We start from the raw sequence: 17,647 nt of genomic DNA on the forward strand, positions 1-17,647 counted from the left end.
ATGTCCACATACCGCTGTGAATTGACAGTAACTGCATGATTGTCTTCTTCAAAAAAAATAAGGGCCAATAACTCCAACTCTCGACAACGCACACCATACTGTCACCTTATCACTGTGAAGTGGCCTCTCATGGAGCTCTCTGGGATTGTTACCACTCCAATAGCACATATTCTGCTTGTTGACGTATCCAGATAGGTGAAAATGTGCCTAATCGCTAAAGAAAACAAGTGCGTCAGGGTGTAAAGTTTCCAATAACATTTCACACGCCATTATTCAGTTCTAGAAATCACGTGGTGACAATTCCTGCAGAACAAGATCTTATAGGGATGGAAATGAAGATGTTCGTGAAGAATTCGGCACATTGAACGATTGGATATGTCTAGGGTGACTGCATGTTTGCGAGAGGAGCATCTTGGAGATCTCAAAATCGACTGTCGAACTGCCTCCACATTTTCTGGCGTCATAACGGTCTGCTGTCGTCCTGATGATTTTTTCACCACACTCCAGGTTGTCCTAAAGTTCTCTACCCACAAAAAAATCGATTTCCGGTCGGGAACCAGACCTCTGGGCTTAATTCCGAAGTGAGTACGGAAAGCACACTGCACCGCCACGTAAGAATGGTTGTTCAAAAAATAGCCTTCGACAGCAAACGCACACTGCTCAGTCGTCCATCTCATGTTTCCTACTGAGTGGTATTAGACAGAAACTTCCATGACTGCTGCATTCGCTGAGCCTATCCCCACTTTTCTGCAACCTCCCCTCCCTTCACAATGCGTCTTCACAAAAAGGAAGTTTCTGCGCCCCACCCTGTACAAACTATATATGGGTAGGAAGTTCAGTCTCTACTAGTGAAACCAAAATGCGGTGTAATCCCAAAGTGTCACCAGTTTCCTTATGCCCTATCATAAGGAGGAGGCATGCTGTAGTGTAGTTCGTTGACACCCTATGATACAAACTGGAAGGTTGCAGGTTTGATTCCCAATGAAATCATTGGATTTTTTTAATTTACCTAATCCTTCCATTCGCATTATGGCCCCGGGGTCGACTCAGCCGGTGCCTAAGGCTAACAACCTCACTGCCATCTGTAAGCCGACTGCCTAGAAAATGTGGGAGCCTTGATGTCCCACAACCCTATGGGCCTCCAGGACAGCTTTACCTCTACCTTTTCTCCTATTATATGATGAATGTATAAGAGGTGGGCCTTTTTGGCCCTTGCACCGCAACCATAGTGATCTACTGTGCCTAATCATATGATGAACCCTTTTAACTCCTCCATTGCACATTATTTTCTTAAAACTTTCCTAAAATAATGTAATTTCATGGCACAAATATGAAAAATGTGCAACAGAAATTCATTTTCATAGCCCAGTAATTGAAGTCAAATGATGCAGCAAAAGGAGAAGACTATTTCTTGACGTGAACTAAATTCAAACACTACACTATAATGTAATGGATGCTTGTTCACTGTTGGTTAAATACTGCAGCAATGGGGTTAATTTTCAATATACTGTCTGGAATGAATTCTTCTTAAGTGATGAGCCATGTCCATAAAAGTAAAGTAAAAGTAAAGGTATCCCTGTAACAGGCCGTGGAGGCCCATAGTGTTGGAGATGTTGAGGTTCCCACATTTTCTAGACCGTCGGCTCATACGTGGCGGCAAGGTTTTCAGCCATACGCACCGGCCGCCCTTTACCCCCAAGAACATTCAAATGAATATTCCTGATACTCATTTCTGTTAGAGGCTGAGTTGACCCCAGGGCCATAGTGTGGCTGGAAAGATTAGGTCAACTGAAAAAAATCCAATGACTTCATCGGGACTTGAACCCGTGACCTTCCGGCTTGTAGCATAGTGCTTCAACCAACTATGCTCCCGAGTGCCCCCCAGCCATGTCCATATGAACACTATATCAATCATTTTGGGGACTGATTCTGTCTCCATCAACAGGGTTTGAAGGAACAGCTGTCATCTTCACATGTTTATTTAAAATTCACGGAGTATACTCTTGGCTGTCCCATCATGGACCACTGTGGGATCAGAGAGCAGAGTCAGGGAGACAGTCATGATAGTCCATTTTGCTTGTTACTGGACCAATGACAAGCAACATGGATCACGAAGACTGACGATCTGGTTCTGCCCCCTCCCCCTCCCACAGTGACAGCTGTACCCTTGGCACTATCCATTGGGACAGCCGATAGCATACTCGGATGCAGTCCCATTCACGGAGATGGAGACAGCCTCCAAAACAATCCATGCTACCTCCATATTGACATGGCTGGTCATCCACAAAGACTTCATTGCACAGTCACTGTGATATCTTCAGCATGTAAATAACATACTGTCTGTCTGCATTAGAATGACAGGATCCCACCTTCTTATAAGTTGGCTTCTCAATGTACAACCAACACAGTTTATTCATAATAAAGACTGTGTTCCAACATAAAAATACTGAATGAAGTTTGTTTTTGCTGTACTGTTTTGAACATACCTTTTCAACTCTAGTCTTCACAACACTTATTCTCCTCTTCTTTTGGTAAGCCTGTTTGTAGAATTCATTGAAGAGGAAGAAGAACATAACAGCATGCATGCCAATGAACCATACAAATGCACGTGGATAGTTGCATTCAGTGAACAGCAGTTGGAATGCATGTACCATAATCACAACAAACTGGACCTGTGAAGAGAATTAAGACATATAATTTATGGAAATCACACAACTAAATTCCCAAGTACTTCTCAAGATTCATGGGGGACTAAATACAATAAAGGTAAAAAAGGTAAAGTTGTCCCTTTGCTTAATTAAGTAAGTACTGCACCACAAAAATATATGTAGGAGTGACTCCTTGTTATCTGATATCAAAGCACCCAAAAATATCTTCCAACCAACAAAAACTTTAAAGACAATTTACCATTTTAATTAAGTTATTAAAAAATAAACCATGTTTAGCCACCATGCCATAGTTCTCCCAGCCACCACCACCTGTGATATTCATCAGCCTACATGATGCAAGTGTCCTTACAATGGCTAGTTGAATTTGTGATCACATTATGGTATGTGTATCCCAAATTTTTCTCCTAACAGCCCACTATGTCACCTAGGAAGACTTCTATGCAAAAACTAAGCATAGAAATGTGTTTTGACTTTTTATTGGGTTTCTGTATGCATTTTCCTCATGTAGCTGGCACACCCCATTTCCTCTACAAGCCATATAATGGAAAGTTTACTGCAAGTTTTGATTTAAATAAGCTTCCTTCAAGCCCGAAAGAAACAGAAAAGTGAATGATAATGATACTCATGTAATTATAAATGTTTAACATGGATTCAATTACTTCACTTCTAACTACTAAAATTAAACATATATGCTATTCGTGGTAAGGTTAGGGTTACAAAATAGCTAACTCCATGGGAGCAAAGTCCTTACTTGAGAAGCTAAGAGTCATCCAGCTGGTTGAAAAATTCTGTGTGTTTGGGGACCAAGAGTTCATGCCACACTCATAAGAATCTGCCACTGGACCCTAATCATAAGCCAGATTAATCCAGTCCACATCCCACCCATCCCATGAGAAATGAGGGAATACGTAAGGAAACATTACTCTACATAACCTATAAAGTTTAAAGGGCATAAACTGACATAAATTGTAACACCATGACATAGTCATCTACATTCTATTAAACAGAACAACACTAATAAATGTTGTATGATTAAAATTAATTTTAAAATAATCACACACACTGTTTGTTCAGTTCGTTTGCTCAGAGAATAATTATTGGATGGAACCGTTAAAACATGAATTGTCCTTGCTCACCAATTACAAAAAATAAAATCATTGTGGAGAATAGAATAAGTGGTATTCAGAGTCTGCAGCTTAAAAATACTTTATAATGTTGTGCTTAAGCATCCTGTTTCATTAACAAATAACATAATTCTGTACATTTCTTTGCATATTACAGATAACCAAATGCAGCACAATAGAATTTTAATGGACATATTCTAATGCACCTTTAAAAGACTTTTAATTATTTCTACAAACAAATAATTAAAAAAATTCACTAAATAAATTAGAGATGTGTGACACAAAAGAGAGCATACAGTGAAAAAACTTTAGCAGAACTCATATATACCTGAAGGTGGTCATATATAGCAAAAACATGTAATAAGATAAAACACATAAACACACACACACACATATATATATACATAATGCAGAAAATAAAAACTGCATTTAAGATGGTAATATATATGTAAAAGGTAAAGTTATACCTGTACTTAATTAATTAAGGACTATGCCATGAAGACATATGGGGGAGTGGAGGTATAGCTCCAACTTTCTTGACCTTGGCACTAGACAGAAGTGAGAAGTTCTGCCACTTTAATGGAGGGGAAGGTGCTCCTGGTATCTGTTAGATAGGAGGCTGGGTGAGTGAGCTGGATGCTGTGGAGATGAGAAGAATCTTGCACTGCCAGGAATTGAATCCCAGCCATCCAGCCCATAGGCTGTTGCTATGCTGACTCCCGATAATATATATGTACGAAATTAAAGTACTTTATGTTTGAAGAAATCACACATTATTAATTCACTAGCAACTAACCATCTGGAACGTAGTGAGGTACTTCTTCCACCACAGGTACTTTTGGTAGTGTGGTCCCAGTGCAGACAAAAGATAATATGTGTACATTACAATATGTACAAATGTGTTGATGAGTCCAAAGAAAGTACTATGGCCTCCTGGAAATCAAGGAGTACACACACATGAAATATCTTTCAAACTAAGATTACAGTCTTCTGGGATGTGATACTATGCAGTTGATAAATAGATGAACATTTTTGAGGAACTGAATGCCTCCATCTTCAGGATAGAAGCATGAATCAAGCGGGGAAAAAAGAAGACACCAGTACTGTTTTTTAATTGCTAGTGGGCTAGGAGTAAGTCCCTTGTACTGCGGCCACTTCTGGCCTATTGTACCAGCCCCAGATGATAGGTGAGGGTGATTCTGGAGCAATTGGTGGAACGAAGATTGGCAGGGAAAACCAAAGTGCTCAGAGAAAACCTGCCCCAGCGCCACTTTGTCCACCACAAATTACACTTGACCATCCCTGGGATCGAACCAAGGCCACCGTGGTGGGAAGCCAGCAACTAATAGCTTGAGCTATGGCGCGACCGTCACCAGTAGACTTACAAAGGATTGTTTTATCAGAGAAGAAAAGAAAGAAAGAAAGAAAGAAAGAAAGAAAGAAAGAAAGAAAGAAAGAAAGAAAGAAAAAGTGTAAGAGGCTTCCTACTGATGGAGTGGGCAGGTTCCTCTGGAACATTGGCTTCTCTCTACCAGACTACATGGTGTCACATTACAGAAGATCAAAATCTTAATACTCACAGCCATGAGGACATCAAATGTCATTCCTGTCTTAGGCTTCTATGTGCAGTAGTAACCTCAGCCATTTTATTTCAGTCTGCCAATTTCCCAAAAACCTGACATCTGTTGGTAATATTTCTAAGTATTTCCTCTGTCCTTTCACTGGGTCTGAGTGACCACTTTCCTTCAAACCTGCTGACATAACCTAACTGCATCCTTACACTGCTCACTTTAACCCTGAAGATGGAAGCAACATGTTCTTCTGAAATTATTGTATCCAGTTATAAGACTGCACAATGTCACAAACAAGATGGCCAGAACCTGAACAACTGCCAAATTAAACATGTTCACATAGCTTACTTCTGATATCGGTCTGGAAAACCTTGCCTGCCACATACATCTGAATCTAAGAACTAAATCAAATTGGGACTTGAATTATAGGAAACTTTGGACTTCCCACATGACTTCATATTTCAGGAGAACACCATGTAGAATGATGGAGGTTTTCTGTTTTTGGAAAACATTGTAGTTGCCATCTTCAAGGTTTGAGCCTTGAGAAGTTTTTCAAAGCCTTTACATACATCTCAAAGTGGGCAGTTTAGTCAGACATGAAGTAGAGAAGCAAGGTGCTATCCAACAGCGTGCAATCATGTAGTATGTGAAAAGAGATAGTGACAAATGTTTCAGCTCCCCTAAAGATATAAACCTCGAAGATGGCAACCGCATGTTGAAACACAGGAAAACTTTCAACATGCTACATGGTACATTCTCAAAAGCTGGACATTGAACTAAAGGTTCAAAAACCTAAGGAAAATGATTAAGACCTTTTTTTTACCTAAATGAAGATTTTTCATCACATTCATATACTAAAAATTCAAAGAAAAGAAGAAAATATATAATAACCAACATTAATTCAGTAGAAAATATAATGAGATTTGAAGTGCTTCAGCTCAAACTCAGGCAATACAGAAAACATTTTAAAACTGCATCATAATCTTGATACATTCAAGAATCTGGTCCCTTTGCAGTCACCTTTCTAAGACAATTACACCATATCATATAATGGTTGAATACTCTGTTTTTTGCACAACAAGGAACATATGAGTTAAATGAACACACATTACCATGAAATTATGTCGTAGAAAAATTATTACATCATACAGGGGCAACAAAACATGTAAAATTTACCTTGGACTACATGAATGAATTCTGTACCAACCTGGAGTGAATTTTACTCCAAACCAAACACTCATAGGCATAACCCCATGATGGATAACATGAAGTGTAGATACATGTTCATTCTTTTTCCTAAGTACAAAGAAAATCTGTAACATAACAAGAAGGGATTTAATAGTTCCGAGGGCTATAAATAACATTTAGACAGTAAAATAAGAGGAATAATATCTTCAGGAATGAGATGTGGTGTAGTCTGATAGAAGTTCTATCAGAATACATGACATGATATCTCAGATGACTGTATTATGTAGCATACTTACTGTATCAAAAAATTCAGTAAATTTCGAGAAATAGTACCACCAACATGCATGTACCGTCTGTAAATTAATCATAAAACAATATTACTTACAAATTTAACATAAATAACAAATAACTCCTTCCGAAACATATTTTTAAAATTATACTTTGGTGACATTAATACAAATAAATTGATTTTTCATTGTGTTAGATACCACATAGTATACTCCAAACAGTGTCACATTTATATATAATTCCTCTACGCTAGCAAATTAAAAATAATACAATATTATTATTATAAAAACACTTTTTTCATTTCTGGAACTGTACCGCATAGAACGCATTTATTACAATGTATGAAGCATGCATACATCTTTGTTCAAAACTGGTCGTTGACATAACAAAAAATTCAAAATAAACCAATCTAGTTGTTTACATTGGTTTTAATTAATATCTGCTTTATGCTTCAATCTATATTTTGGACCATCCTCAGGCAGTTTCATTACAAATGTCTCATGTTATTGAAATATCATAATATGCATCCATATTAGTGTTAAATCAATATAATCATCTTAAGACATCTAATTATTACTAAAATTGTAAAAATATTTTAAATTTTTAAAAATTCTCTCATCATTATGACATAAAATTCTGTGTTATATGTCATGTAATGTAGGTGGTGTTTAGCTTCCAAGGTCCACTGTAGTGTTTTGTATGGTTTTGTATTATTTGCATATAATTATTATTAGTTCTTTAGTCTGTATACGTGTTTCTTCCTGCCTTCTTGAATGTGACATCGTCATCAAGTCTTTTTGCTCCCTTTAGAGTGTGCTGTGTATTTCTCATCGTGTGGACATTTGTTTTTGTGTTGTTCCAGTTCTTGGCTTCATTGTGGACTGAGTCCATGTTGGAATGACAGAATTTTTAAAAATTTTATATATTTTTACAATTTTAGTAATAATTACATGTATTATGATGATTATAATGATTTAACAGTAATATAGATCCATATTAGAATATTCGAATAACAAGAAATGTATTTAATGAAACTTCTTCAGGATGGTCCAAAATATAGACTGAAACGTATGGCAATTAGGGGGACAAAGTTGCTTACATCCGTGACATTCTTTAAGTCATACATGACCCCTGGGTAGTGCAAAGTGAGCAACAAAGCTTCCCAAAAGATACTTCAGTGCTGTCTATTGGGAAGCAAGAAGCAAAATGGGTTACATGATCCCAAATGCATCCATTGGAAACCAACCAACATATGGCAATAATTAAATAAAACCTATGCAAACAATTAGATTGATTTATTTTGAAATATTTGTTGTGTTGAGGTCAGAGTATTACAAATCATGAGAAACAACAGGATACAAACAGCAAATATAAATTATTTTAAGTGATATGGAAGAAGGGAATGCAGTCATATGATGTGCTACAATGATTGGACACAAAATGATAGTCCCACATGAACATTATACATCTGCAAATGGAAAAAAAAGTACATTTCTCCTGTGATTAATTCTGTACATTTCACTGTGTTCTGTTGATTAATATTCGCTACAATAAGAACATAAACCAAATGCATCTTCATCTATGTATATAAAAATGTAGCTACTCTGTTTCCTGTTTCATATTGCAGATACAGTACAGTACATCCAAAGGTATTATAAAATGTACTCTGTACCTTTACCAATTATGCATATCAGTTAAAAGTGATATGCAAGCATTCTATTAGAATTTTTATATGTCATTTGAATACCCATTCCAAATCTTCTCATTTTGAATGAGTAAACTTCAATTTCTTAATTTGAGTCTCATTCCTTCTTTAAAGTTTTAGCTATTACAGCAAAACATCTATTTTAAGATTTCTTTGGGGAGCAGTGAATTTGAACAGTAAACCAAAGAAAGTTTTAAATGGAGGAAATTTAACACTGAGGGACACTGATATTGAACACTAAATGCATAATGGTAAAGAAGGTAAAGTTGTTGCTATGCTTAAATAATTAAGCACTAATCCATAAAGATATATATGTGGGAACATTAAGTGCAGGTTCCACTGTAAACACTGTGATACTGACAAGGACAGCAACCATAACCTGAGCAAAGCGCACAAAGGCCCTTCTTTTCCTTGTAGTGAAGAAGTAACAATGTGAGCTGTTATCCAGGACTGCACAAGTGGTGGCTAGTGCCTAAGAACTGATATAGGTTTCTCTGGTAGCACTGACTTGAACTTGAATCCTTGCATGTAACAGCAAACTGACAATTTTCCCAGCGGTACCTCTCCAGTTGCTAAGCAACAGTAGGGAGGACGATAATCCTAAGATAATTGTATTGTTCTTTGTCTTGTGTATCTTCTTTGTACATTTTTAAGAGTTGTTGACTTGTAGTGCTTAGATTGTTTTAGCTGACTTGTCCAACTGTACTCCTGTTAACAGTTCATGGATGTTAAATAAATTATGAATTATGAAAAGGAATACATTCTGTCTTCACAGCTTTATTCTACACTGCGTTATTTGGGAGAAAGAGGTCATGACTGACGTTTTTCCTACTATACATTATGCATGGATTCTGTGTTGAGGTGAGGAAAATATGTTAGAATCTGAATAGCATACTTTCTTATTCAGCATGGGGGCATAGTGAGTTTGTACAGCATAATGAACATGGAGTGGAAAATGTTTAACACAGAAGTTAATGAACATTGTCTCCTGGGATTTGATAGTCTGTAGTCTGGAAGTTCCCCAACATTTTGGAGGAATGAACAGCTTCCATCTTCAGGACAGAAGAATAAGCTAAAGAATTAAGTAGCACTCTGCATGTAGCAGCTATTTTTATGGAGCTGGCAAAATCATATTACACATGACCAACCAACTGGAACTTGGCCACCTGCCTATCTGGTATCCTTTTCACATTTTAGTATTTCATGGTATGGTTCTAGAGATATTTTAACCTTTCTATGTCGACAATACAGAAAACAGAAAAGTTACAACTTTTTCTGTACCATTATGTACACCCGAAAAGATTTCCACTTACCTGGCTGCTGCAAGTTCCTGCTATAACCCTTACAACTATATCGTATTTGTGACTGATAGTTAACAATTCACTATCTGGTGCATCCTCTTGTTATTTGGTTTCCATAAACCTGCTGTATCTTTCACTTTTGTTTGATCATTGAACTTCATAAATAAAAATATCCCTTCTAAATTAACTTCAGAGAAACAGATTTCATACTAAGTATACCATTTAAGCCGCGCCATAGCTCAAGCAGTTAGTCACTGGCTTCCCACCGCGGCGGCCCGGGTTCGATCTCGAGTCTGGTAAAGTGGGATTTGTGGTGGACAAAATGGCGCTGGGGCAGGTTTTCTCCAAGTACTTTGGTTTCCCCTGCCAATCCTCATTCCACCAATTTCTCCACCATCACCCTCACCTATCATCTGGGTCTGGTACAATAGGCCAAAAGTGGGCACAGTACAAGGGACTTAGTCCCACCCCACTAGCATTAAAAAAAAGTATACCATCTGCTGAGCAGTCACAGGTCACACAAAGAATAAACAATATTGCAAAGGTTAGTAAAGTAGCACAACAAAGCTAAGTATGTAGTCACTACATACATAAAAATGTAAAATTTTAACACTATTATCCGCAAGTTGGAAACCTGCCTAGGTTGGCAGTGCTTGAGCAGCACCACAAGTGGCCAACATAGACAGGTTTCACTGTGCTCAAATATAGTATTATGTCTACTGTCACACACAGTTATTGCTCTGGGATGTGAAATGGATGCTGGAACCGAAGTTTTCCCTTTGTTGGTAAGAACTGTTGCTAGGATGCATTTTCCACTCCATGGTCATGGGTACTTTTGATGGGGTTTAGTTTAAAATGTCACAACAACATTCAGAACCACTGTGTATATCACGTGAGGGATGGGAAAATCCTGTGCACTGAGTGTATAAATACATGACTAGAGATAAACTAAATATTTAATTAGCTCATCAAAATAAAAAACTCATCCATGTATTCCTAAGTAGTTTATCTTTCTGTACTTTTCAGAATCGTGTTGTAATTTGTAAACCTTTACATACCTAATGAAGTCTGTCCTTTAGAAGGCATGGATGAGACAGGAAGCAATTCATCAGTACTATATCTTGTACAATGAATTAAAATGCCAATATGGTATAATAACCATGCCATAAAACTGACACACACATTTATATAAGGCTTATTGGAGACTGTTAAATTATGTTTGACCATGCAAGATATTTCATATGTAGCACTTCCATAGGAAATTATTCTCCAGTGCCAAGACAGCCATTTTAAAATTTTTGATAGACAGTATCTATATGGGAACATGGGGTACAACAAAGGAATTCATTAATAAATCCTTAATTATATGCAATATATTTTGTTGAAATAATTTTGTTTTGTATTAAGCGTAATATACTGTTAATATTTTGGTACAATTGTGTTCTCATAAGTTCACAGTATGTTTCATAAGAAATCATGTTTCATTTTTAACCGCTGGTGAGAACCAATGGCACAGATGTTGGGGTACAATGAAACATGATTCTATATAAAATTTCTAACCAATTTATAGTTTGGATCAGGTTTTATAGGACACCAATATAAGGCTTTGGACTTGAAGAGTTCTAAACCACAAACACTATTTTCAATAATGGAAACGTAACTTTAAAAATGCTAATATCCTATTCAAGCACTACATGATCCACCTGCTAGGAATCTTAACATTCCTTTCATTCTAACAATTTTCATAACAACATGATAATAAAAGAACTCCGGACAACTGATCAAGTATAAGTCTGTCTTAACTGTGTTTTTACTTCAAGTTGATAAGGGAAAAATAAACACAAATAGAAGAGTAACTTTTTCTACCTCTTAGTCTGTCCACAGAATAATGGCTTTGGGAAAATCATTTGTATCTTCTTTTCCTGGACACATTACTCTGTCCTCAATTTCGGATTTTATGAATGTATCATGGATCTTTTTGCTCCTGGTAAGGAAATGGATGTCGCAGCCATCAATCGTCTTTCAAGCATACCATTTTTTCAACGTACAAAACACTGTATTCTTCCAGGAATATCACACTGAATCAGGACAAAATTCTCTTCCAAAGATTTTCATTCTAATTCTTCAGAACTGCTTTTAGCATTTCCTCCAGAAAACTGCCCAACATCATTAGAATCAACATTTCTGTTTCACTTTCCTGAGCCTCACAATTATATTTACTTTCCTTGAAAAGTGACATTTTTGGTCATTTCCCTTTTAAGAGTCCTTCCTTTTCCACTAGAGCATTCTTCTCTTAGATGCTTGTAGCAACTATGCTTCTTTTTCAACAAAAATTTCGGCATTTACACTCACCTGCTTTTGGATATCTCCCAAAAAGTTTGGGGCTTTTATATTCTGAGCTGTGAGCTAAGAGTGGTTCTGTATATGGGCTGACAAAAGAGCCTATGATGCAGAGAGCTCTCATTTACTGCAATCACTTGTTCTAAATTTTGAAGTGTTAGGCCAGTTACATCTGCAGCATCACTGTCAGGGGCTTCCACACCTGTGCTTACCAGTGCACTTGCTGACCTTTCTGCATCGCCGGTGGCTTGTTCAGCAAAAAACTGACCAGTGACATAACTGCCAAGGAATCTTCGTCTGTGAATACATGTCTGTCACGAGTGGGAATTCCAGATTTCCAACATTCAAATATTTTCTTTTCTGAAGATAATCTCCTTTGGTGTGTGATGTTCACTATATGACTAATCTGATATACTGATGTTTGTCTGGATGCTGTATCAGCTGCAGCACTGTGATATGTTCCAAATGCCTTACATACCTCAACATCAAGGAACTGCAACTTGTGGGTGCAGTAGGGAGGAAAATTGATTATATCAACCCACTCCCCTTTCCAGATCAATTACTTCTACTGAGAGGTGACTACCATGGTTGTTGAAAGTAGTAAACTTGGACATTCCTCTGAGCTGTTCATGCGGTGAAGAAAATGAGCAAAATCTGTATGGACAGCTCAGATTTCATCCACTCTAATGATGTGGCCAGATTATGGGTCCCAGCTGGAACATCCTTGGTCACATGTTGCTTAACAAACCTTGGGAACATTATCACTGGAACTTACAACACAGCAGGTGGTAACTGTTACACATTTTCTGGACTAGTTCACTTTCTGGCATGTTTAGATCCCTCTTCTGTGGTTTTTGAATTGTGGATGTGGCAGTCCTGTCTAGGTTAACTATCATAGTTCCATCTGTGAACTGGGAATTTGAAATCTGTTTTCCTTCCTCGTTTCAGGGCATGAAACTGAATTGCCTGTAGCCATTTCATATGCCAGACATTTGCATTTTTGGGTGTGAGGCTATAGTACATTCTTGAGCAAATCAATATACAATTGACTAAATACTTCTCTTGGCAGCAATCATAGTGAGGCTCCATTTTAACATTTTCACCACCATCTGATTTTTTTGTACATACTTAAAAAATGTGATACAGTCTGAGAATAAAGAGTAACACTATTACTGAAAGTTTGTAAATGTATCATTCATAACTTCTGCGACTTCTTGGTATGAATGGCAAAAGACGCCAATAGGAAGATCACTTAGTAAGAGACTGAACTACATAATATCATACCTTGAACAGGCAACGACATGGTCCTGTGTGTTCAAAAAAGTCTCCACTGTGGCGATTTTGGTGCCCATCATAATTTGAAAATAAAATTTTGTAATTCTGTAATTATGATGTAACTATCCATGCCACTATTTGACAATGATGTACTTCCAAAGATGCTTCAGACACACATCAATATTGTGTAATAAGTTTTCAGCACCAATGAGCTTATTTATTAAACTGCAATGTGACAAATAATTCAACAGAGAGAAATAAGAACTAAGACAAGTATAAGAAATAAAATTACAGAAATGAGGCCACAGCCAATAATCTTGACAATTCAAATAAAATTGAAGTCAATAAGATACAAAGATACCTTCTATGTCATGTAGTCTGGCTGTAGTTCACTGATGTTTTAGGGGAATGTACCTCTTCTATCATCAGTGTTGATATGTAAACAGCGTTGTCATTTTCTGCCTGTTTGTTTGTTCAATTGACTCACTTTCTGATCCTCAAGATGCAGGGAATACATTCCTCTAAAACTTAAGCAAACTCTTACCAGACTACATGAAGTCATATCCCAGAAGATCCTATATTCACTGCCATGAGAATTTAAATTTAAGTGGGAAACACCATCCAAGTACGCGTCAATTCCAACACGCAGCTTTACTGGCATATTAGGAATCTACATTATTATTATGAACTCATGTTGACTTCACTACAAAATACAACACTGTACTCTTTGTTACTGTTAATCCTCTCTTAATTTCCGATTTCTAATTTTCAGAGGAAGAGTATTGTTTTCAAACACAGAATATGGACACTGTATAGAAGCCGAGCAAGATATTCGGCCGTGAATTTTAACTAACGCATTCAGAATTTAACAATTTAAATGTTGTACCTATACATGGGGGTTGACAGGAGGGACAACCTGGCCATCTGCCTCCCCCACAATTTTGTAAGAAATCAAAACTGATGAAATGTATGAAATACAAATACTATAAATTAAAAGTATTAAAGTCATCTTATTCTTCTATTCTGAATACCTCAGGGTGATCAGTAAAATAGTCACAAATGGTCTCAACATAAATATGCAAGCAAATTTTCTGCCCCCATCCTTCAAGAAGGGGCACGTTCTCTCACCACAATATACTTTTATCTGCAACAATATACTGGCATAAGAATAATGGCCATTTTAAATGGAATGTGCTATTTCTTCTTCTTTTTCGTTTTGGAGGTCATCGACCCCTCCACAAGGTCCAATCCTTGTTTTGTCGTAGACCAACAGAAGATCCGACTATTCGTTTCTTGATCTCCTATCCAGTCATCTTCCTGTATGTCCCGTTAGATTCTTTCTTTTCCAGTTGTGGCTGCTGCCTTCTGCTCCATCCTCCAATACTGTTCGCAGTTTTCCTTCCTTTCCTCGGATGTAGCGGTTCTTCTACAGCTCGGCTCCTTATGCCCTTGCTGCATTCCAGTTTCGGCTGACGTCTCCTCCCGAATGTCTGTACTCTCCTGATTTCTTGTACCACACTGGGCCTGGTACAAACTTTTCTGGCTATGTACCTCTTGCGCCATGCCACTCTGGCACAGCAGGTCGTCCTTCTGCGGGCGACGGCCAGTTTATTTTGGGATCCACAATTTTCTCATGTCGCCTTCATGTGACATGACATGACCAGCAACAAACACTGAAATATGCTCCATAGTCCAGCTTTTAGACAGCACGTCACAATATAAAGAGGACGATTATGAGGAGTTCCAATTGCTAATTCTGATGACATTTGTGAAAATACACAGTATTATTTTCAAAGTATTAAATTTTGAATTCATTATTTCTTAATAATATACTTAGTCAACAAATGTCTACCAGATTACTGGGTGTCACATCTCAGACAATAGTAGACTTAAAGGTATAATTGTGTATATAACTTCTACACAGACGCATGTTTAATTATGTCATTAATCTGTGTTATAGCTCAGGTGGTTACATGTTGGATTCTTGTAACAAAAATTGGCTAACATGTTAGATTCAAGGTGATCAAAGTGGCACTGAAGCAGGTCTTTCATGAGTGCATTTGAGTTTCCACTGCTACTTATCACTCCACCACTCATCCATCAGCACTTCTTGAGGTTTCCAACAGCCTTAACCAGGCAGTAAATAACCACATTCTTAGTCTTAGGCTTCATCTCTGACATGAGTAATCATAAAGTAAGGAATTTTTTTAGGTTTTTAAGCCTCTTCTCTTGTTAGCCAAACATCACATGGAAGTAAAAGTAAACAAGTGATGATGAAGACAAAAGAAAATTACTATAAGAATAAAAATATGGTAAATTACATCATCTTGCATCTTCCATCTAGATAATGGGTGTATATACTAGCACCATGTATTATGGGAACTACATATAAATTCTAGTCATCAAATGTGGGAATTAAATGCACCTGTTTTTTGAGACCCATTATTTTAATAAATCTATACATATATTTAACATAATTTGTCAGTTTCCTGAAACAGCCCACTTTTTCTCTGTTTTGATAGCTAAGTATTCTTTTCCACTTTGTTTCAATACATTTATGATGTCTGAATGCAATACTTAAAGGCACATACAAATTATTATTAAACCTGATGCACCAACATCTAACAGAAGGTGATGCAATAATTATTGTAGTATTATAACAAACAGAACAGCTTTTCTGAACTCACCCTAATTGTGACTGGGTGGCTGGAGTAGTCAACTGGCTCGCAGCGTAAACTGTAACGACCAGTCAGCCATCCTGACATGCCTATCTGCAATGACACAGCAAGAACAATTTTCTTCAGTACGAAACAAAATAAGTAAGTGATATCAAAACCATTCAGTGTCTGTTACATGACCATTTTAACAAACAGAGGACAGCAGCTGGTGATTATTACACCTAACATAATGTTCTGTAATTGTTGAATAATGCGGTGTTTACATGCAAAGTCTCACAGATGAATTTATTTACATTCCACAGATCATTCACAGTACAAAGTACAAAGTTCTGACTGGTGTAAATACAATCTTCTGTGATGAAGAAACCTGATGGTTTTCTCACTTCAACTGTTCATTGAATTTTCTCTTCCAATACTGAACTTTAATTATTAGCAGTATCAACAGTTTATGCCTAACAGCTAAGCAAGTATAACATGACAGAAAAAAAAAGAACATTAAAATTTATTTAATTTACTGTACATTTGTATATCTAATATTCACTTAAAGTGAGGAACTATTTACACTGTACTTATTTTGCCGTGATCTACTTGAAAGACACTCTGATATCATTGTTTCTTTGAACATATATCCTATGAACTTGAAACGTTCTGGAAAACCATCTACATACAAATTTAGATATTAAACTTGATAGAAAAACAATGTGCATTAAGTGGTGATACTACTCAGAGGAGCTTCCATTAGTCAAGGTGAACAGTGAAATACCAATTCAAAACTTCCTTCCACTGCCATTATTATTGCCATTTTCTGCTCCCAATCGTAAGTACCACAAATCTCACAGTTAACAAACAAACAAACATAATGATGGAATAGCAAGTACTGGCCATTTACACACACGGTTATACAATATTCTGCGAAGTCACATTAACGACTATACTGTTCAAACGATTGCAATGAGTCCTTTGTAACCTAAAATGAAGTGGGCAACATGAAAATACAAACCACAACCCTATGGACTATATTTTGTCAGCCTGCCTCAGATATTGCTACCAGGTGACAAAGGAGAATACATCATCATTACTGCAGACTGAGATGCAGGTGAACAGACATGAATAAGATGAACTTTACTGGGAATTTTAAGAAGCGTATTCCAAATAACAGTTTTATTTTACTACACAAAATCATATGTCACTTTTCTTTACTCCAAGAATCACAAAGCACTGCTATATCTAAAAGTCCTAACCAGAAACTTTAACTTTCATATGTATTTCTTGAATTTGACAATAATTACCAGTTTTAACTTCCTTCTAAATAACTATGTCATAAATACATCACATATCTGTGCCATAACTTCGGTGCTTATATAATGGCTTCCCACAGCAGAACCTGGGGAACTTCATGTGACATAAATGGTGGACAGTGTAACACTGGAGCAAGTTTTCCTCTGAGTTTCTTTGGTTTTCCCCAGTTACTCATTTATCACTGTCTCCTGAGGTGTGGGGTAGCACTG

General features: G+C 37.0%; 1 protein-coding gene across 1 annotated transcript in view; it reads right to left on the minus strand.

Annotated features, from left to right (window-relative positions):
* Nucleotides 1–17,647, minus strand: part of LOC111862520 (elongation of very long chain fatty acids protein AAEL008004) — a 144,575-nt gene that overhangs the window by 8,032 nt on the left and 118,896 nt on the right. The window contains exons 4-8 of the mRNA XM_023847991.2: nt 16,149–16,232; nt 6,849–6,905; nt 6,572–6,677; nt 4,590–4,726; nt 2,487–2,672 (exon numbers count right to left, since the gene is read on the minus strand). Of these exons, the coding sequence (XP_023703759.1) occupies nt 2,487–2,672; nt 4,590–4,726; nt 6,572–6,677; nt 6,849–6,905; nt 16,149–16,232 (570 nt within the window). The remainder of the gene's footprint in view (nt 1–2,486; nt 2,673–4,589; nt 4,727–6,571; nt 6,678–6,848; nt 6,906–16,148; nt 16,233–17,647) is intronic.

This window comes from Cryptotermes secundus, unplaced genomic scaffold (assembly GCF_002891405.2).
Source record: "Cryptotermes secundus unplaced genomic scaffold, Csec_1.0 scaffold1084, whole genome shotgun sequence".
Classification (NCBI taxonomy): domain Eukaryota; kingdom Metazoa; phylum Arthropoda; class Insecta; order Blattodea; family Kalotermitidae; genus Cryptotermes; species Cryptotermes secundus.